The sequence below is a fragment of the Clarias gariepinus genome, chromosome 7, assembly GCF_024256425.1.
Source record: "Clarias gariepinus isolate MV-2021 ecotype Netherlands chromosome 7, CGAR_prim_01v2, whole genome shotgun sequence".
NCBI classification, from domain to species: domain Eukaryota; kingdom Metazoa; phylum Chordata; class Actinopteri; order Siluriformes; family Clariidae; genus Clarias; species Clarias gariepinus.
Genome location: NC_071106.1, coordinates 38632181 through 38653618, shown reverse-complemented (window position 1 = coordinate 38653618; position 21438 = coordinate 38632181). Strand labels below are relative to the sequence as shown.

Genomic DNA, 21438 nt, shown 5'->3' with positions numbered 1-21438 from the left:
AAACTCTGTGAGCTCACACACTTATTATACACACTTGCACCAGCAATCATGTGCGTTAGAGACCCTGGAGACGTTTGTGGCGGTAAAACGTACGTATAATACTACAGGTGTTGCACTCTGAACTATTCATTTTCATCCCGTGTGGTAGGAGTGAATTATTTGCTAAGTTTGTTAAGAAATAATAATTATAGCTAATCACAGAGTTACACACTGCTCAGTCAAATGTTAAATTCTTAGTCAGTTTGTAGTGTTTAAATGCTGCGCTTGGCTTTTAAGTAACCTTTTAGTAAGTAATTAATAAAAAAAAAAGTTTAATGAGTATTTAAAGGTTTAAAATTGTAACAAAATTGAGGGAAAATGTAATATTGTGTTGGAATATTTATAAAACCATGATACTTATTGAATCTGCACAAATGTATCGTAGTGATATATCGGGACAATTGGTGTTTCACGTCCCTAGCTAAGTTACTATTAGCTATTAACTTGTTTTCATCTGAAACGGTAGCTTTCTCAGTGATTTAAGAATAAGAAAAGCTGCCTCTTAACAAGAAGATATAAAATGGCTCAGGTTATTGCTGCCTTCATAAGTTTTGCCCTCTAATTCTGAAAAAGAGAAAAACACCCAGGAAAGTTTGTCACATGTTGTGATATTGTATTGCATGCTCCCTGGTGAATTCCGTCTCTAATGTTCATTAATACTTTCCTTATATTTTATATATATATTTATTATATATTATAAAAAAAACCCTGTACTTAATAAACAAGCACACGGTCAGGCCAAAATGTGAAAATCTCACCCCTCAACCAATTCGAGAGTGTTGAGACGAAACGGGAAATGCTGCAGCCTCTCCGGTTGAGAGTTACCCCAGACCCGGACATGGCTGAGAAATCTTCAACAATCAGTGAGTGTTTTCTCTCTCCACCCTGAGAAGGAAAACACCCAAGGCTTGGAGAATTTCCTGACAGTGATATGAGGCTGGCTGAGTCCTTGATCAAATTTTAAAACCCCTCAGGATGGTCAAAACAGTGGAAATATAGCAACATGGTGCTGCCTCTGAAAATGACAGTTTAGTAAAAATAAAGACCATAAAAGATGGATAAAAGTGCAACCGTTAGAGACCCGCAAAGTATTGATTCCTAGCAACCTCTGACAGGATGTCTCAGCGGAGAAGAATCGCGTTCTTAGGATGACGACATGTTTCCTGTAACATAACATTCCAGTGTTTTACTCCTTTTACACCACAGCTATTTTTTAACCCTTGCATTTTTTATTTAATAAATCAATATAACAACCTGATGTCACAGTTTATCAGGTCATAGTTTTTGGAGTGTTTGTAAAGCAAGTTAGCTTCAGTTCCTAAAGATTCCTTCTATAATCGTTCTTACAGAAATCATCAACGTCATTGTTAAATAACAATACACGATTATAATAGACTCTCATTTCTTTAACCTGACTATTGATTCACCTTTGTTTACTTTCCTAGCTAGTTAGTTAGCTTGGGGTCACATGAGGACACAGGAACTTTCCTTACAATGATTCCTACTGTTTAAAGTAAACATAAGCCCCATTCACACAGCCGGTTCGAGGCAGGAATATTTCGCCACCATTGTGTTCTGTTTGAAAGGAACGGAGGTGGAACCGGGTCAGGAGCAGGAGTATTAACTGGCAAAGTTAAATCTGTGTGAACGGGACAATGCCCCCATCACAGAACAGGTGTCTGACTTTTTTAGACATGTGTGCATTATACCACCGGGAGGCTTAAACAACAGTACTAAATTAGCAGCTAATTTAAGCTAATCTAAAACAGATATTGTGTATGGAATTGATCAGACCACAGATATCTTGTATGGAGTAGAGCAGACCGCAGTTCTCTTCAACAGAGTCAGTTGGACTGCAGATTTCCTGTCTGGAGTAGATCGGACTGCAGATAAATTATATGGAGTAGATCAGGCCACTGACATCTTGAATGAAGTAGATCAGACTACAGATATCTCGAAGGGAGAAGATCAGACCACAGATATCTGGAATGGAGTACATCAGACTGCAGATATCTTATATGAAGTAGATCGGACCGCAGATTTCTTTTACAGAGTCAGTTGAATCGCAGATTTCCTGTCTGCAGTAGATCGGACTGCAGATAAATTATATGGAGAGGCTCAGACCGCAGATATCTGGGATGGAGTAGATCAGACCGCAGATATCTGGGATGGAGTAGATCAGACCGCAGATATCTGGAATGGAGTAGATCAGACCGCAGATATCTGGAATGGAGTAGATCAGACCGCAGATATCTGGAATGGAGTAGATCAGACCGCAGATATCTGGAATGGAGTAGATCAGACCGCAGATATCTGGAATGGAGTAGATCAGACCGCAGATATCTCGAATGGAGTAGATCAGACCGCAGATATCTCGAATGGAGTAGATCAGACCGCAGATATCTCGAATGGAGTAGATCAGACCGCAGATATCTCGAATGGAGTAGATTGGACCGCAGATTTACAGTAAGGCATTTGGCAGACGCTCTTATCCAGAGCGACTTACAAAAATTGCTTTAATGTTTATATCATTGGATACATACTTGGCAGATAGCTTTTAAAAGAGTCAGTTGGACCACAAATATCTTGTATGGAGTAGATTGTACCGTAGATATCAGTCTGTTGGACTGCAGATATCTTGTGTACTTGACAGTCTGTGATCAGGAGTATGTGTGGATTAAGTTCTGGCAAAACTCAAAACTAAAAGGGAAAAAAAAGCTCCCACCCCGAAAATCTAGACTGAGCCCTTGATTGAAAGATCAGTACAATAATTTGATTTGGATAGGAATGGAGTTCAGGTGTACCCCAGGTAATGGTGTCCATGGTGCCCTGTGGTAGACTAATTTTCCAACCAGGGTATTGACCTTTGGCACATGATGTCATGACGTCTGTCCTCCACGGTTCCATCCATTTCTGAACTGGGAAAGGACCGTTACTCACCGGATGCCAGGGCTAAAGCCCACAGTCACAACATTGTAACGTCGTCTCTTTACTAACTGCTTCTAAGATGTTCCGATTTGCACCAGCTGTGTCATGTGTTGCGAGTTACTGTACAAAGCTGACTAACCTCTAAAACAATGCTGAATCCCAAATCTCTCCCTAACCCCTGATTAAGGGTACTACTTGGTGTGTGGAACACGGGATTCTACACCTTACACAGTGCACTAGCTTTCCATTTAACACTCTTTGAAATTCAACTTCAAAACAATTAGTTAGACATTAGTTTTATGTCAGTATTAGTTAATGTTACCTGCAGTTTATTCAAGAAATTTCATATTAGCCTAAATTGGGTCAGAGCTTTGCTGTCCGACTGTCTTCATCGTGGTCACATGTCTGCAAAATATCAGTATTTCAATATTATTGGGGTAGGCATTAGATCCAGCACCCCTGACCAGGATGAAGGGATAGTGAACGAAGGCTATTGCTAAGTTTGCCAGAGTTTAAAAAAGAGCCATGCCATTTCTAACAAATTTATTTTGAAGTGGGATGAAAGTAAAATGTCTCACTACTGTCCATTGGTTTATAATTTTAATGTTGTGATGACCCATGTAACTAATTTTTCTCTCTCCTTTTTTTTCCTCTACAGGTATGGCCTCACAAGTCTTGGTCTACCCACCACATGTTTTTCAAACTCAGACAAGTGCCTTTTGCAGTGTGAAGAAACTCAAAGTCGAACCCAACAACTGTGTTTACCATGAGAGGGCCTTCCCACTGACTTTTTTGAATGGTAGAACCCTTGGCATTGGACAGCCAACAAAATTTGCACCTACGTACAAGACACGGGACTTTACAGGGGTCAGAAACCGTGGGGACTTTCCAGTGCGGACTGTCGCTGTACAAGGTGTACAACGACAACCAACCAGTGCAGCGTCACATCACCAAGAAAGAGGTGTTGCGTTGCAGGGGAAAGCGCTGCAACATCTGGAAAAAGGCAGGAGCAGCGGTGGAGCTACAGGGGCATCTGGAGGGGTCAGGGGCGAGGATACCGGGAGTAGTGGGGGCGAAGGAGTTGCCGGTGGCAGGGCCGACGAGGACAAGGAAGAAGACAGCTGTAGTTCTAACTTGGCGGATGGTTCCCAGCGATGTGGTTTGAAACGTAAGAGCGAGGAGCTAGAGAACCAGGGAAAGGCCATGCAGATAGTGGAAGACCTGTCAATGTTGCCTGCAATGTTGCAAACGAACGTGGGGAACCCACCCGTTGGAGTCCCGGCAGCTGTAGCAGCAGGCCCAGTGAAACAAGGGGGTGGAGCTGGCGGTGGAGATGGTGACTACCAGCTGGTGCAACATGAGGTGCTTTGTTCAATGAAGAATACCTATGAGGTGCTGGACTTCCTTGGCCGTGGTACCTTTGGTCAGGTGGTCAAATGCTGGAAACGAGGCACCGGCGAGGTGGTGGCGGTAAAGATCTTGAAAAATCACCCGTCCTACGCGCGGCAGGGCCAGATTGAGGTCGGCATCCTGGCTCGTCTGAGCGGAGAGAACGCGGACGAGCATAACCTGGTGCGGGCTTTCGAGTGCTTCCAGCACCGTAACCATACCTGCCTTGTGTTCGAGATGCTTGAGCAGAACCTGTATGATTTCCTCAAGCAGAACAAATTCAGCCCGCTGCCTTTGAAGGTGATACGGCCCATTCTTCAGCAGGTCGCTACCGCACTGAAGAAGCTGAAGGCCATGGGTCTAATCCATGCCGACCTGAAGCCAGAGAATATTATGCTTGTGGATCCTGTCCGGCAGCCGTACCGGGTGAAAGTTATAGACTTTGGTTCTGCCAGCCATGTCTCCAAAGCTGTTTGTTCCACGTACCTACAGTCGCGGTACTACAGGTATGTCTGAATATAAGGTTATAATGCATTGATCTTTAAGGTTCCTCCAACATGTGTCGCGACAAAACAGTTAAGCTTCATATGTTCAAAGGATTTTTTATAGGTAAATATAGATTATATAGCTTGTTTAATTTAGGCATTTTCAGTGTCTTGATGTGTGTTCACTTGTCCATCAAACAACTGCCATTTTTCTGGCTTGATCTCATCTTGTTTTACAGTGGCAAGGGGCTATCGGTATCAGAAAGCTAATTATTCCTATAGGAGGAACAAATACATAGCTTGGTTTAGCCTAGACTTTAAGTATGATACATTTAAAAGTTTTATGCTTTGTACTAAAGATGGGGAAAACTTTCAGTTATATATTGTGATTCTATATACACGTGTTTGCATTTGAAGGGGTAAAATGGTGCAGTTCCTCTATAATTCTACAGGTGGTGCACTCAAAACTATTTGCACAGCATCCTATGTAGTAGGAGCATTTATTTGCCAAGTTATTAATTTAAACAAACAAAACATGATTTTTTTTTTTGTTGATTATTTAAAAAATAACAACGAAATCGCAACACAAATTAAATCAGCATCAGGGTATCATAATTATTTTGTATTAGGTCACCCCAAGGGATTCGTGTCCTTACTTTCTCCAGCATGTACAATGTGGACAGGTTTTATCTTTACTAGGGCTGGATGTTGTTCAGTAACTGTATTACCTATTACAGTACACATCTTCATTCTTATTTTCAGCTTCTTTCAGTCATGTTTCTACACTTAAAGTTGTTCATATAATAAAAATCTATTTATTTAATGGGGTTGTTTTAAGGCTTTACTTTAATGTTTCAGCAAACTGGTATTTTTCCACTTAAACAGTTTTACAACGTAAAAAAACCAAAACATTTACCACAGCTCAAAGTTGTCTGTTAAACACTTCAAAAGAGCTAGCTTACACGCACTGAAGTTCACACGCACACATTCATAGCTGACAATTCTATCCTATGTGATTTGCTTTATCCATGACTAGTCTGATTAAAAAAAAAAAAAAAAGAGAGAGGGCACACACTTCCTTCTTCGGCTCACAGAATATTACACTTGGATAAGGTGGAGTGGTGGAGATGTTCAAAGTGAAGTTTTATAATATTATGTGAACTTGAACAACAAGAGTATAATGGCTGAGTTTGTTCCCCTTGCAGTCGAACACGGAGCGACTTTAAGCTCCTACGGTTATTCCACACAATCATTCAGGAGTTTCATTAATGTTGTGGACGGCAATTTCCTCATATTTATACACAGTACCTGTCAAAAGTTTGGGACACTCTTTCTAATTAATATTTTTTGTTTAATGATTTATTTTCTCACTAGAACAATACTAGAGATTTCTAAACTAAAGTAACGCATACGACATGAAGTAATTAAGTAACAACAGTGACAACAGTCAGTTGTTATTTTAGAACATGAAGGTCAGCTGTTCTGGAAAAGTTCTTGCAAGAACAGTAACGTCTCAAGTGCCTTTGTACAACCCATCAAGCTCCATGATGAAACTGTCTCTCATGTAGACCTTCCCAGGAAAGCAAGACCAAAACTGAGCTCTGCTGCAGAGGAGAAGTTAATTTAGACACCAGCCTCAGAAATCACCAATTAACAACCAGCACCTCAGATTAGAGCCGTTATGAAGCTTTACAGAGCAGAAGTAGCAGATATACATCTCAATATCAACTGTTCAGAGGAGATTATTGTGTATTTTGGACGCCTTCAGCGATTACGTCTGATTACTACTGATTACGTCTGATTGTAACCAGCCAGTTACGTTTTGGTTAAGATTTAAATTTGTACATTCTGTTTTTGAATGTAACTTTCATTCCCTATTATGATGAACTATCATTATTTACATTTTTTACCTTAAATTTTTTTAACAACCCTGTATCTAAATATTAGAAACTGCAACATAAATATAAAGTTAAATCCAAATTTGTACATGTCCTTCACAGTAAGAATACATTTATTTATTTATTTATTTATTTATTAAGTACAACTTTTTTTTTTCTTTTTTCTTATTTGAATTTAGCTTTAATCAGGTCATAAAACATTCGAGGTCTTGTAAAATTGCTGGCAAGGAAACATCATCTTTGACAAACATCCTGTCTATTCAGGAACTACATACCAACTCTGTGAAACAGTGCGGCTGCCAGGAGGGGGGGTGGGGGTTGGGGGGGTTGTTGTAGTTCGTTAGTATGGGAAAGGAAGCAGTGTTTTTCATAGGGTTTAAAAAAAAAACAATAGGGTTTAAAAAAATGCAATAACATTTGGAAGAGAAGAATTCCATTTTAAGAATTTTAGGCAAACTTTATACAACCTTGATGTCGTATTGGATTTAAACAACGTTCCTTTTTAATGAATTTTTGTCCACGTTAAATTATTTTAGTTTTTTAAATTTCTCTGTACAGTAGTGTCTGTCTTGATTTGTTTGAGGTGTGTGCAAAAGTTTGCACACTCTTGACGGAATGAAGGCTTTAGTACTTTAGCAACAAAAGATGCCGATTTCGATTCTTTTTTTTTTTTATGTAATGTTTTTCTTTTTTTATTTAACAAGTTCAATATGTTGAAACCAACTAACCCCCCCCCCCCCCCAACCCCAATTCTTTCTTATGGTCTTTTGTGTGTCATTTTGAAGTCTATCAGCTGCAGGAAAAAAAAGAATAACACCCAGATTAACGAGTCCAAGCCCCAAGGGTGCAGCGCAGTTTTGCCACATCACTGACTGTACATGGGCCACAGGGACGAGAATCACTTGATGTGGTGTATTGCCATACCCAAGTGCTGATTCGATTAATATTGCGATTCTGTATCTGTATTATATATATTTTTTATTTCGTTACAATGTTAACACCATAAACTTTTAAAATGATGAAAAAAAAAAACGTTAAGTCATAACTCAAAGGTTTTCAACAAAAACATGAATTATCATCAAATACAAGAATGTAACTGAGCAGCTTGCGTCTCTGTCATCTGCCATAATTGTCAATTCTAAACAAAGTAAGTGTGGAAATAGTTTAGAGCGCCACTTTGAGTTTTACAAAGGAACTGTCACATTTTAAATACATCAAATACCTCCAAAGTCTTGAGCATGTTTATGCGCCCGGATGGGTGCACTGAGCACACATGGACGTGCGGCATCCAGTAAGCTTGTCTTGTCGAGACTAATTAGCACACGTTTTGAGACTGGTCTAAGTGTGAGTAATGAATGGGTTTGAGACTATTTTACTCACGTGGTTTGGAGAGAAAGGCAAATCAAGCTGAAAACCAGCCAGTTCCAGCACAGTAAAGTGCTCGCTCCATTATCTGGAGATCGCAAGGTCGAATCCCGGGTGATGCTGTAGCCTCTTCCCTCAGGTGGGAGTCTGGAGAGAGCCGATTGGCCGAACTTTCTCAGAGGGGAAGGATGGGAGGCACTTTCGCATCAATCATGGCTCTAAGACAATGACGGTCGTCTATGAGCTCACACAAGCCGATGAATGGGTGGGAATTAGTCCCTAAACTAAGGGGAAGAAAATCAGAAAAAATTCCCAGAAACACCGGGCCACATTGCAGAGTGTTAAGTATAATTATGCTACACTTCCTGTTAGAGCACAGTGACATGCTGTTTATGATCATGCTATCGTAAATGTCTGAGTTTGAGCCTGGAGTGTCCTGCTGATTAAAATTGGTTTCAATCGGCTGAACCCTAAACAAGTCATTCATAAATAACTACCTATTTAAAATTAAAAAGCCTGATGACTTGTTAAACGTGTGTGATTGGGGAGTTTCTGTTAAACAAATCAGGTTTGGTGCAAGTACAGTAGATGAAACCGGTCGTCAACAACAAAGGAGAACAATGTCACAGAGGAACCCAAGGGCCGTGCCCGCGTCCACATCCAAGACTTTTTTTCTATGTGATCCTAGTGCCAAGTTTTGTGGGGTTTTTTTTTTTTTGTGTGTGTTTTTTTTCAAGTGTGCTTAACGCCTTTAAAACATGAACCAATGTCTGTATGAAAAGAACAATAACACTCCCAAAATCTTGGGCTATAATTATTCAATGTAAAAAAACTCTTACGAAATATTTTTATTGCAAAAACAGGCAGATTCTTTTCTAATTTATTCATTTATTTGTTTATTTATTTGTTTGTTTTTGGACAAATGGCTCTCTGAGTGAAAAACACACTGTGGTAGCTGAGTATCAACATCAGGTCTGTGTTAATTCCTCCAGTTAAGAAAATGAACCTGAAATATATTACATAATCAAGACTGACCCAGTTAATCTGAAAGAGGGCTTCAGTCCTGTGAGAATGTTTACATGGAGCACCGAGTTGCAGAGCACATGTCCTTACTGGGAGCTCTCTGAACAACACAGGAACTTCATTAGAGAGGATGCCGAGGGATGGGCGATGTAGCAGAAATCCTAACCAATGAAGAAGGGAAATTCAACATATAAGCTGTAAAAAGAATTTTTCATGTCACTATTTTCATATTGACAAGTCTCATATTTGGCCATAATATTTTCATTTTATATCCATGGATATGGTCTTGCTCCTGCTTTTTAAAATGTTTATTATTATTATTATTATTATATTAACTGAGAGGGGGTGAAAAGCCTCAGACTTTGAGCGTCGCTTCTTCTAACCTCCTGCCGAAAAATCTTGGCATGTTGCACGCTGGTGATGACCGGGCTACGCCTGCTGTTGCTGCTTCTCCAGCGAGCGTAAACACCCAAACACACAGATGGAAAAGGGGCAGTGGGGGTGGGGGTGTGACGGGGGTCGGAGAGAGCCGAGCCACCTAAAATTAGCCGACGGGAGGCTCGCCAGCGCAGTTTGACTTCTATAGATGGTGAAGTGCGCTGGCAGTTGGAGTGAAACGAATCAGGATAAAATGCATGCTGGAGAGATCACCCCCGGCCCTCGGTCAAGGTCACCAACTTAAATAGTCAGCTGTTTTACGCTGCTATTAGAAGGTGGGATGCAGAAAGCCAGCACCATAGGTGTCGGGTGAGGGAGAGGGTGAGGAGGGGGCCTGGATTAAATTTTGTCACAATTTAATACCAGTTCTTTGATTTAAAGGGGTGGTGCTCTGAATCTTTCATGCCGCTTCATGACTTTGGTACAACGCTAATATTTATATGCAGTAATGGAAAAAAATGTAGTAAAACAAAATCAAGCGTTTTTAAACAATGAACAACTGACGACTGATCGGCTTCTGCTGGAACGGTGTAGAAGTCCTTCAGAGTTTGAGTCGAAACTTGGACAAAAAAAAAAAAAAAGATGTGCGTGTGCGGCTTCTTTTCTTTGTGTAAAATAACATAACATAGGAGTGTATGTCTGATTTTACCCAACATTACACACTTGTACATTTATACACTTATACACACCAGGTAGCTAGGATTTTTACCAGCTACCTAATTGCATAGTTTAGCTTTATCTTAGCCAAATGCTAAGGTGGATAATGTTCAATCAAATGCGTTAGCATATAAATTCATCAATAAATATCATCCTGTGTCAACTTCTACATTTCTTTTAAGTTAGACTATAGCAATTCCAGTTAGCTGGTTAGCTAAAGTGCTGCTTGGCATACAGCTAACGGTTTGACAGTCACTCTGTCCATGCATGATTTCATGGCTTAATATCATTTTAACTGATAACTTACATAAAAAAATTCACCTCTGTACATTTTTGGTGAAAAGGAAATCTAGCTGTAGAGACCAAAACATTTGTTTTAGAACATTTAACATGGCTGCCGGGGGGCAATGGGTATTGACTTGTTTTTAGGGATAGACATTTGAGGAACTGTGTTTTGACACTTCTGTGTGGTCAAGTTGAATCAGTGGATTAGTTTTTGATCCAGAATTTATCTTTTTTTTTCTTCATTATTTAGGCTTGTTTCTTTTTTCTTTTTTGTTAGTTTTGGCAAAGCAAGTTATTTGCACATTTTGGCAAAGCAAGTTATTTGCACATAGTTTCATATTAACAAACTGTTTTAGAATACACCACAGATTTTGCAAATACTCATGTTTTGTGAGAGTATTGTTTTTTTTTATTATTTTTTTTTAACGTCATTGTAAACATAATTTTATAGGCTGTTGATGTAATCAACAGCTAGTCCCTGACCTACAAACGAGTTCTGTTCCGGCATTTTGTCTCAGAGCTGTTTTCCATTGTATTGGACTGTGAACTCTGTATTGTTGAGGATTTTTTGAAATTAGGATAATTTACCATCAGGACAGAGTTACAGGACAGGCATTTTCTATCATCGTGCTCACAGACTGGTTCATTGAAACCAGAGAGGCTTTCTATTTTCTTGGACTTTTTATACGTTTAATTACGCATTAAATATGTTGTATGTAATTGTAAATATTGGTATCTGGTGCACTGCAGTGTATTGTACGGAGAAAATAGACACGTGAGCTAACCCCAGGTTTTTTTTTGCATCTACGATTTTTTCGTAGAACTGCGGTTCGTTCGTATCTGCAGAAATTTGTAATTTGAATGTTCGTAAGTCTTTCCGTAAATTTTGGTTGTTTTTAATGATTTAAAATCTGTTGAGTGAACATTGATGCTGTTGAATCAAGTAGAAAATCAATAATCATCTAATAGTTCTAGTATTTATGTGTGTATAGGTGTGTGTGGGTGTGTGTGTGAACAGTTAGACAAACGGTTTGTGATAGAAGGACGCCGTGTGGTTGTCGAGCTCGGCAGTTGTGTTTTGTTATTTGCTCTGCGTCCTCACGGTTTCCGTGTCTTCACTCGTGCACCGAGCCGCAGATTGAAACTCTGCCTCATCACTAATTCATGAGAGCCTGCGTAAACCTGCTTTTTCTGGCAACCAAGTAAACAAACGATCTGCATCATTGTGCCGTGACTAGGTCACTGACGAATTCGCCGAATGATTTGTTTAATTTGAGTGTGAGTGACGGCGCAGGGGAGCGAGAGTTCTCCGAAATCGGTGAGAGGGTTTTGTTGCCGAGAAGAAAGGGGAGGATGAAAGAGACTCGGGTTCTTGCTCACTGTGTGAGAGAGAATGCTGTGGGGACATTTTTCTGCAGCTGATGTCACGGTTATGTTCTGAGATTGTAGGCAGGGTGAGACGTCCCGTGCTGAGCAGAACTCCTTTTCTCGTCTTGTCTGGTTTTTAGAAGAAAACCGGAAGTGGTTGTTCCTCTCATGAGGTTTTAACATTTTTTTTGTTATTTTTTATTTAATTTCTTTTGCTCTTACTTGTTTCTGCTCCAGTTTTTCTTTTTTCTTTTTAATCTATAAAAGCGCACAAACATTTACAAGCACCAAATACACTTAAAAAAAAATTATGTCAGAAAAGGGGGACAAACTTTTCTAAGAGCGGTAAACTTCTAAATATTTCAAAGAAAACAGTGGCTGGTTAATTAGGAGTGTGTATCACACTATTGCCCTGTCGATACGCGCACAAGAATGATTCTTCATAGGACCTCTTAAAGGTTGGTTGGAAATTTGCAGTATTTTTAAATATATTTTTATTTAAATATACTGACGTCAAACCCAGGATAATCATCATGAATCAAAAACTGAATCACAAGATTTTGTTAGATTCCCTCATTTTGCTTGGTGTTTCCATGACAGAAATGCCTTCACTGATGTTTCATCTCTTAACAATTCTTGAAAAATAGCTTTGGCTTTTTGGTTTTTCCATGAATTCCCAAGAAGTGACTCTACACTGATTTCAGCCGAGATTCAGTCCATGAAAGCGAAGCTTTCTTAATCATATTCGCTTTGGAATTAAAATCCACCAATGGAAATATCTGGCATTTATCCTCTCCAAATCTGCTGTAGTGTTGAACCTAAGACAAAAATATCAGATTATGGATTTACAAGTGATACACACCATGTTCCAGGACACCGTTACCGTACAGGTCTCTTAACTACAAATACAGTACCGACCGATGTGGACACACACAGATTTCTAAAATGTACAATGTGGCACGACATTTGTCATTTAAATCAGTTTTTATTTAATTAATTTTATTTCATTTAAAGATGAAAAGCTTCTAAATGGTTGTCGAATAAAAAAATGTTATACACTCACCTTAAAGGATTATTAGGAACACCATACTAATACGGTGTTTGACCCCGTGTTTGAAAACTGCCTTAATTCTACGTGGCATTGATTCAACAAGGTGCTGAAAGCATTCTTTAGAAATGTTGGCCCATATTGATAGGATGGCATCTTGCAGTTGATGGAGATTTGTGGGATGCACATCCAGGGCACAAAGCTCCCGTTCCACCACATCCCAAAGATGCTCTATTGGGTTGAGATCTGGTGACTGTGGGGGCCATTTTAGTACAGTGAACTCATTGTCATGTTCAAGAAACCAATATGAAATGATTCGAGCTTTGTGACATGGGGCATTATCCTGCTGGAAGTAGTCATCAGAGGATGGGTACATGGTGGTCATAAAGGGATGGACATGGTCAGAAACAATGCTCAGGTAGCCCGTGGCACTAAGGGGCCTAAAGTGAGCCAAGAAAACATCCCCCACACCATTACACCACCACCACCAGCCTGCACAGTGGTAACAATGCATGAGGGATCCATGTTCTCATTCTGTTTACGCCAAATTCTGACTCCACCATTTAAATGTCTTAACAGAAATCGAGAACTCATCAGACCAGGCAACATTTTTCCAGTCTTTAACTCTTCTCTGTCCCACCAAAATCGTTTCCGCTCGTGCAAATGTAGCCTCTTTTTCCTATTTGTAGTGGAGATGAGTGGTACCCGGTGGGGTCTTCTGCTGTTGTAGCCCATCCGCCTCAAGGTTGTGCGTGTTGTGGCTTCACAAATGCTTTGCTGCATACCTCGGTTGTAACGAGTGGTTATTTCAGTCAAAGTTGCTCTTCTATCAGCTTGAATCAGTCGGCCCATTCTCCTCTGACCTCCAGCATCAACAAGGCATTTTCGCCCACAGGACTGCCGCATACTGGATGTCTTTCCCTTTTCACACCATTCTTTGTAAACCCTAGAAATGATTGTGCGTGAAAATCCCAGTAACTGAGCAGATTGTGAAATACTCAGACCGGCTCGTCTGGCACCAAAAACGTGATGCCACGCTCAACATTGCTTAAATCACCTTTCTTTCCCGTTCTGACATTCAGTTTGGAGTTCAGGAGATTGTCTTGACCAGGACCAAACCCCTAAATGCATTGAAGCAACTGCCATGTGATTGGTTGATTAGATAATTGCATTAATGTGAAATTGAACAGGTGTTCCTAATAATCCTTAAGGTGAGTGTATATCTAATAGAAGTTATAACTGATTAGAAAACATAAAAAAAAAAAAATATAATCAGTGCACTGAAGTGTGTGTATATACGCATATATCGTGACGTGTTTTGGGGCCAGGGGTAGCACAGTGGTTAAGGCATTGGACAACCACCAAGTTGCCACTGTTGGATGTACAAGTTAATAGACTTGTAAGCAACAGAAGAATATTATGCAAAACATTGTCAGGTAGTAAAATGTCATTGAGGTTAATTCTTCACACCAACAATTAATTAATGATAAATGATTAATTTTCGTAATATTTTTTTCCTTTTTTTTTCTTTCTTAATATGGCATGTATTATTTTCCTGTAACAGTATGTTTGTAATGCTGCCACCAATAATAACTAATGAAATTTAGGTAAAAAAAAAGGGACATGGAATTCCACGTTTGACTATTTTGCTTTTAAAATCAAGTCTGCTCATGTGACTGGGCGTTAACTTCGTGTACACAATCATTCATTACTGATCATGCAGATGTAGATCTTTTTGTTCAAACAATTTTCTGAGATCATTCACACACCCTGGACGTCGTTGGAACGCTTCCAGATTTCAGGAACTCATAAAATCAACTTGGAACTTTTGTGAACTGGATTGCAGGATTATTCCTCGCTTCAAGAAGGTGTAATAAACTTCTGCAGGAGTCTCCAGGCGTCATGTGTCGAGCACAAGTTAAAGAAGCGAAATGCTGAGCATGGTGCTGGCAGACTGCAGAGACTAAAATGAGCGCAGGCAAGTTGCCCAGGATGTCAGAAGTGGCCTTTATTACACAGCGCTAATCTGATGGACGACTATCCTCCCATACTACACGGCATACGGATAAAAGAGGAGGATTAAAAAAAAAAGAAAAGAAAATGACTATTACTGAGCTTAAGCATCATTTCTGAGGTCTGTTCTAACAGTCCATCCGTTTGATCGTTTCTGTCTGAAAGCTTTTCAAAAGATGGTAATCTTGATGCTGGTTTATTGCAGCTTCTCCAGTTTCTGCTTTTACATTTATCAGAGGAGGGGGGAAAAAAAAGGAAAAAGCTAAAAGAGGAGTCATTTCCTCTGGCGCAGCTGTGGGAATTAACCTTAAAATTCTTTGCTGCTTTGCACGCAACAGATAAACAGATTAAACCACGCGATGGTCCGTTTTTAAGGGGTCGAGTGCAACAAAGCTGAAGGAAATAAATAAATAAATAGCCGAGGATGTTTGATTATAGTCATGCGATGAAGGTTTGAGATCATCATGTCTCAGTTAATTGCCAAAAATACAGTTCAGTGTATATTTGCTGTTCAGATCGGATTAGTGTATCAGCAGAATGTCACGTGTGGTCACGTGATCGTGCTCTATTCACAACATGGCGTCCAAGCTGTAGTCCAGAAGAGGCGCTGGCTTTTATCCAGTATATTTTAGTATTATATAATAATCTAGTCGTAGTTTTAATATTTAGAGGACTAAATACAGATGAGCATTGTAGATAAGTTTGGTCAAAGGCAGTAGATAGTCGTAACTTGGCTTGTAATTCACTTTTTTTTTTTAACTAACCGGTCTTACCAATCATGTTAATAATCAATAATTTATTAATTATGAATAATTAATTAATTTTAAGATTTGTGAGTGACAGAAAAATATTACGCAAGGTAGTAAAATGTCATAAAGTTTAATTCCTCACGTCACCTCACATGTCAGTTGACTAAAGAATTTTTCCTTTGTGAGTGATAGAAAGCCGTGGTTCCCAACTCCTGGGGTCCTGGAGGACAATCTGTCCTGCATGTTTCAGTGTTTTCTCAGCACACCTGATTTGAACTAATCTGCTAATTATTAGCCTCTGGTTAATTGAAATGGGTGTGACGGATCAGGGAAGCCATTACAACGTGCTGGGGTTGAGAACCACTGGAACAATATAGCATTATTTTATATATTTGTATATGTATATTATGTTTTTTCATATATTTTATTTAAATATTAACTAGCTATTTACATTTTTTTGCCCTCTCGTACTCTTTCCAAGAAGGTAGAACCTTCTTTTACTTTTGGTTAACGTGTCTGTCCAGTAGAACTTGAGCACAATTTCTCCCACAGTGTGTGAACAGGACAAGGACAGGTGTAGTTGCCTAATAACGGGGTTAAACAGCACACCGTGGGGTTTGTGCGCCGGCCCGTCATGCAGTTTGCCCGGAGTAAACACGTCGATGATTCACTCTGTGTGTTTACAATCCATTCGAGACTTTCTTTGCTTAAAAACACAGACTTCAGTAAAGTGCGAAAATAGGAGTTTATGAAACATCATTTATAATTTATACGTAGAAAAAGAACGTTTTATGTACCAGGGAATCTCAATAGGTAAGCTCGGTGTTTGAAAGAAGTAGTGTGTTGAGCTAACAAACTAAATGACTTCCATTCTGGAAAATGATTTACTGCAATGAGGAATTGTAAACACATTGTGAAACTACTCTCCACTTCCTCTCTGTACAGCACTTTCACTTCAAAACACTGAAAAGATATCGATATGGTGAACTGGAACAAATCAGCAAATGCACATCAACATAATGAGACATAATAAAAACAGTAAGTAGTGAAGGCTACACATAATAATAATAATAATAATAATAATAATAATTTTATGTACAGAAAATGGTTCATCTAAGCCTGCACTGATGCATACTTTCTCTCTTAAACACCTAGCAGAGATTATAATTATAGCCCAACTATCTGTACTGTACAAACACCTTGTTGTTCAACACATGCATCCTATACTCTTAAATAAATAAATAAATAAAAACATTCTGTTGAGGAACATCAACATCATAATGCTTTTTATATAAGAAAAGATAAAACCTGTCATGAGAATGTAGTGTAGATTTAAACAGCTGGCCAATGGGGATGCAGCACTGTAATTCCCAGCCTACAGCAGCTGGCCAGTGAGGACGCAGCATTGTAGGATCTGCTCGGTTTAAAAATTCAGCAACTGGAAAACTAAGTAATCTGCCGCCATCATCTCTTGAGATGTTTGCACACGTTTGTCTTCAGTGGAGTGATCGGAATCCTGAAATATATATATATAATTTTTTTTTTTTCAGATGAGGCCGCTTATCCTAATGTGCCGTGTCTTTATGGACGTTAACTTGTGCACTGGTGTGGGATTGTTTTTCAGGAGTTGGGCTCAGCCCCTTCAGTGAGAGGAACTCTAAATGTTTCAGAAACTGTCCCCCCAACTTTGTGGGAATAAACACACTCCTAAACCTTAAGGAAAGCCTTCACAGAAGAGTTAAAGCTATTATAGCTGCAAAGTGGGCGGGGCCAACATCATATTAAACCTCAATGTGAAATCAAGTATTTCAGTTTGAAATAACATTCAGGAGGAAAAAAAAAGGACAACATTGTTGACTATTTTTGAAAAAGTGACTATTAGATATATAACTATTAGCTTCCGACAGTTAAGTGCTAAATGTAATACTTTACAAATATTTTGAATTGAGTTGATGGTAATAAAATAGTGCATAACGCAAAACACAACTTTAGCGAAAAAACACTGTCCGCCGCATTTTTCACCAGCATGCCGTTCTCACTCTTGAGGGGTTGTCAGGTGAGGAAAGCTAGCGTGGAGGTGCTTGAAGGCAGAGTCATGGCATACAGGGTTTCATCTTTTGTGTACACACCGTAGGAGGCTCGCAGGCAGCCGCGCTTGCAGCAGTAACGAGACACCGGAGTAACCCGAGTAACACTAAGCTGTCAGTTCAGGTTGCACTAACGAGCTCTGAGTGGAGCTGGATCACCCTCAACCTTGTGTGTGTGTGTGAGTGAGAGAGACTACATCACTACCATGATCAGGCTGACCTAAAACCCCTGGAGGGTAAGATGGTGGTGGGGGGTGGGGGGGTGGAGTGGTTGGTATCAACATCGTCAAAATACTCCATCCTTTTCTTAATATGCAAATAAATAAATAAATGTGGGAGAAATGCGCTCTATGCACCTATGTGCTCAGAACGCTCATCCAGTGCAGAACACAACCACGTGCGGCTGCTGAAACTCTCCACCCAGGTGCTGCATGTGATTTCATCAAATATTTATTTATTTGTTTATTATTATAATGGTATTTTTTTAAATATAATTATAATTTATTTGGGGGCGGAGCTAATAGGAGCACAATCTTATGATCTTTGGACCGGTCACATGTAATGTGCAAATTACTAAAATGGTACTTAAAAACTCCTACTCGCACAACTTCTTTATTTTAAAAGAAATTTTTGTTGTACTTTTAAGTTTTTTTTTATATTCGTCACATGACCAAGATTATTTCTGTAATAGTTTTATATAATCCTTTCAGTTGATTTAATGTGTTTAATTTATTACCATTTTATTAAATACTATTGGAATAGAATAAAATATTATTCCTTAATATTATTTATATGTTGTAATTTAGGTTTTTCAAAACTTATTTTTAGTTGTTTGTTCAATAGTTTAAATTCTGTGTAGTAATTTTAATAAGTAATTTCCGTTGATTCTTTAGTCCCAATTTGTCAATTATTTGTAGGATTTTTTAAAAGTATTTAAATCGTTAGACTGTACATTAGTGTTATTTTATAATTTAATTAATGTTTTTTGTTAATGGTTTTATTGGCTTAATTCAGTGGTTGTTTTTGTAGTTCGTAATTCCTTTTTATAGTTTATGGATTTTATAGGTAAATCGTTAGTAGTAAATATTCAGCTGCACAGTTTGTTTAATATTATTTAATATCACAGTGTGGCCATGAGCGAACATCCCGTCATGGTTATTTGATTAAAGTAAACTTTTTGCTTATAAATCCAAAGATTTCTGCAGATTGCATTTAAATATCAAGTTAATAGTTTTATCATTAATGCTGTTAGAGTGCTGACTTCCTGCCCGTTTGGTGTAAACTCCACCTGTTAGCTTTTTTTTCGCCTGCGGTGTTGGCGCTTCTGTTTCGGTCGTGTATTAGTTCCAGGTTCCACCCAAGCTGCGAGGCACAGGCGCGGTCACCGAAGCTCTTTTTAGATGCTAAACTAATAAATATAATTGTTTAGATGAATATAATTAAGTTTCAGATTGATGTGAGGGTCCATTCCTGCTCTGATGTGATGTGTTTCTGTCCCTCAGGGCGCCGGAGATCATCCTGGGCCTGCCGTTCTGTGAAGCCATAGACATGTGGTCATTAGGCTGTGTGATAGCGGAGCTGTTCCTGGGCTGGCCCCTGTACCCCGGGGCTCTGGAGTACGACCAGGTAATCGTCTTCACGAGACCCAAGGAAAAATAATAATAATAAAGTCCATGTTGTTTTTGTGCTTCCTATACACTCTGACATGTTAGTGTTTCTATGGCAACAGCTCAGCACAGGGACTTGTAGAGTTGACACGCCACATGAACAGATTCATAAATGTGTGTGTGTGTGTGTGATCGGCAATATGGACATGTTCCTAAGTCTTTGAAATGCTGAGCAAGTTTTCTAAGAACCTTTAACACAGAGTTTGGGGTTTCTGATAAAACGCTGGTGATGGAACAACTGTTTGAAGCTGCTGTAACATCAGTGAGAACAGGAACTAACTCGGGGATGTTTCACGACATCAGCGTAACTACAAATGGATAAAAAGCATGTTGTGACACTCTGTAATGAGCAATGTTGACAAATTGCTGAAGTTTAAAAGAAATAAAACACTTTAGGATGAAGGCATTGAGTCCACGTCATCTTTTTTGCCCGCTTAGTCATCTTTTTTTTAATTTTATTCTTTACAGTTTGTGTGGTTTGCCCTTTATGGAGTTTTGTGGGCGTTGCCAAAGGTAAATCGGCTCGGTTGTGGTTAAGTGTTTGCTAGCCTACGCCTGAATTGTGTTTGCGTGTGAGAACGTAGAAAAACTAAACTTTTTTGTTAATCTTTTAGAATATTTTTTTCTCACTTTAGCCTCACAAAGTTATTTACACACATTTAGTAAAATATAAAGGTCATGTTGAGACGTTTTTCAGGGTTTCTCTGCAGAACTCAAACCTGCAGAACCTCGACTGTTGCCTTTGTTTATGGGATAAAATAATACAAGTTGAGTTAAACGTCCCGGCTGCTTCGTAGCTGTAGTGGGTGTGAAACCAAAGCGCTGCGCTCCGAGTCCTCACACAGCCGTGTGTTTCTCTGCATTATGTCATCTGTTATTTGCCGAGCTGCGGCACGCTCTCTCAGCACAAACAATCCACAGAGGAATTTGTCCTGCGTTCTGTCTCCGGCGCCGGACTGTGTTTTGTGCCTGCGTATGTACGCCGTGCCTTCAGTCTGTCGAGCCACGCCCCTCGTGTGTCCGGCACCCCTTCTGTCACCGGCGCCCCTTGGAGACTCTTCAGGGACGCTTTTTATCACCGTTCTCTCTCTCTCTTGCTGTGTGTGTGTGTGTGTGTGTAAGAGAGAGAGACAGGCAGCAACAGGCCCAGATTAGCACTCTGTTTCTGGGGAAGGCTCACAGGAAGAGCTGCTGAGAGTATTTAAACCTGTGATGGATCTCCCCCTGCGCTGCTGTGAGGTTTCTAGCGCAGCAGACGCGAGCTCTCGGTATAGATCCAGTCCCATTATACACTAAAGCCCTTGTTAAGCCCACTGCACAAACGCTGAGGTATTTTTACAACCAGGCATCAGGTTTACACCGCGCCACGCCCTCCTGCTGTCCCAGTGCTCGAGATTACAGTTCTCGAAATCGTGATGAAAAAGTAAAAAATGCTGCGGTTTAGGCCTGAGTTGGGAAGATCAGCTGACGTATTCCGCGGATCACATGTTTACTGTTAATTAAAGTACAAAACACTCTGGGTTGTGCTCTTATAGGGTAATAATCAACGATTGGGCGATTACGATTTAACCCCACACAAATCAGTACTGTTAAACCCTGAGGTTTTGTTTTGCTTCTCCTATATTTAAAAAAAAGGTTTAGCTCTGAATACAGTCTGAAAGTTATTAAAGCAATATCACACGAGACGGAGTGCTGTTGTGCTTGAATATCAGCACAGCTGTGATGTCCTCACGCACAAAAAGTGATCAGCAATTCTTGTGCTTTGTCTCCACCTGCGATTTAGTTTTTTAAATTTCTGGAAATAAAATCCTCTTAAGTGCATATTTATTACACACACACACATTAACAGCTAGTTAAAAATCTGTGCATCCTCGTTTAGGGGTTTCTTTCCACACGTGTTTAGTGTTTCCCCTTTTCATCTCGTTTGGAGGGTTTATTTTTAGAGCCGTTGATTAGTGTGTGTGAAGTCTGATCTCAGTAGCCTGGCCCCGTGACCCGT

The 21438-nt window shown here is 39.6% G+C and overlaps 1 protein-coding gene across 1 annotated transcript in view; it reads left to right on the top strand.

The window, feature by feature from the left end:
* hipk3b (homeodomain interacting protein kinase 3b) overlaps positions 1-21438 on the top strand; it is a 45412-nt gene that overhangs the window by 3630 nt on the left and 20344 nt on the right. The window contains exons 2-3 of the mRNA XM_053500187.1: positions 3626-4862; positions 19275-19398. Coding sequence (XP_053356162.1) covers positions 3628-4862; positions 19275-19398 — 1359 coding nt within the window. The 5' untranslated portion in view covers positions 3626-3627. The remainder of the gene's footprint in view (positions 1-3625; positions 4863-19274; positions 19399-21438) is intronic.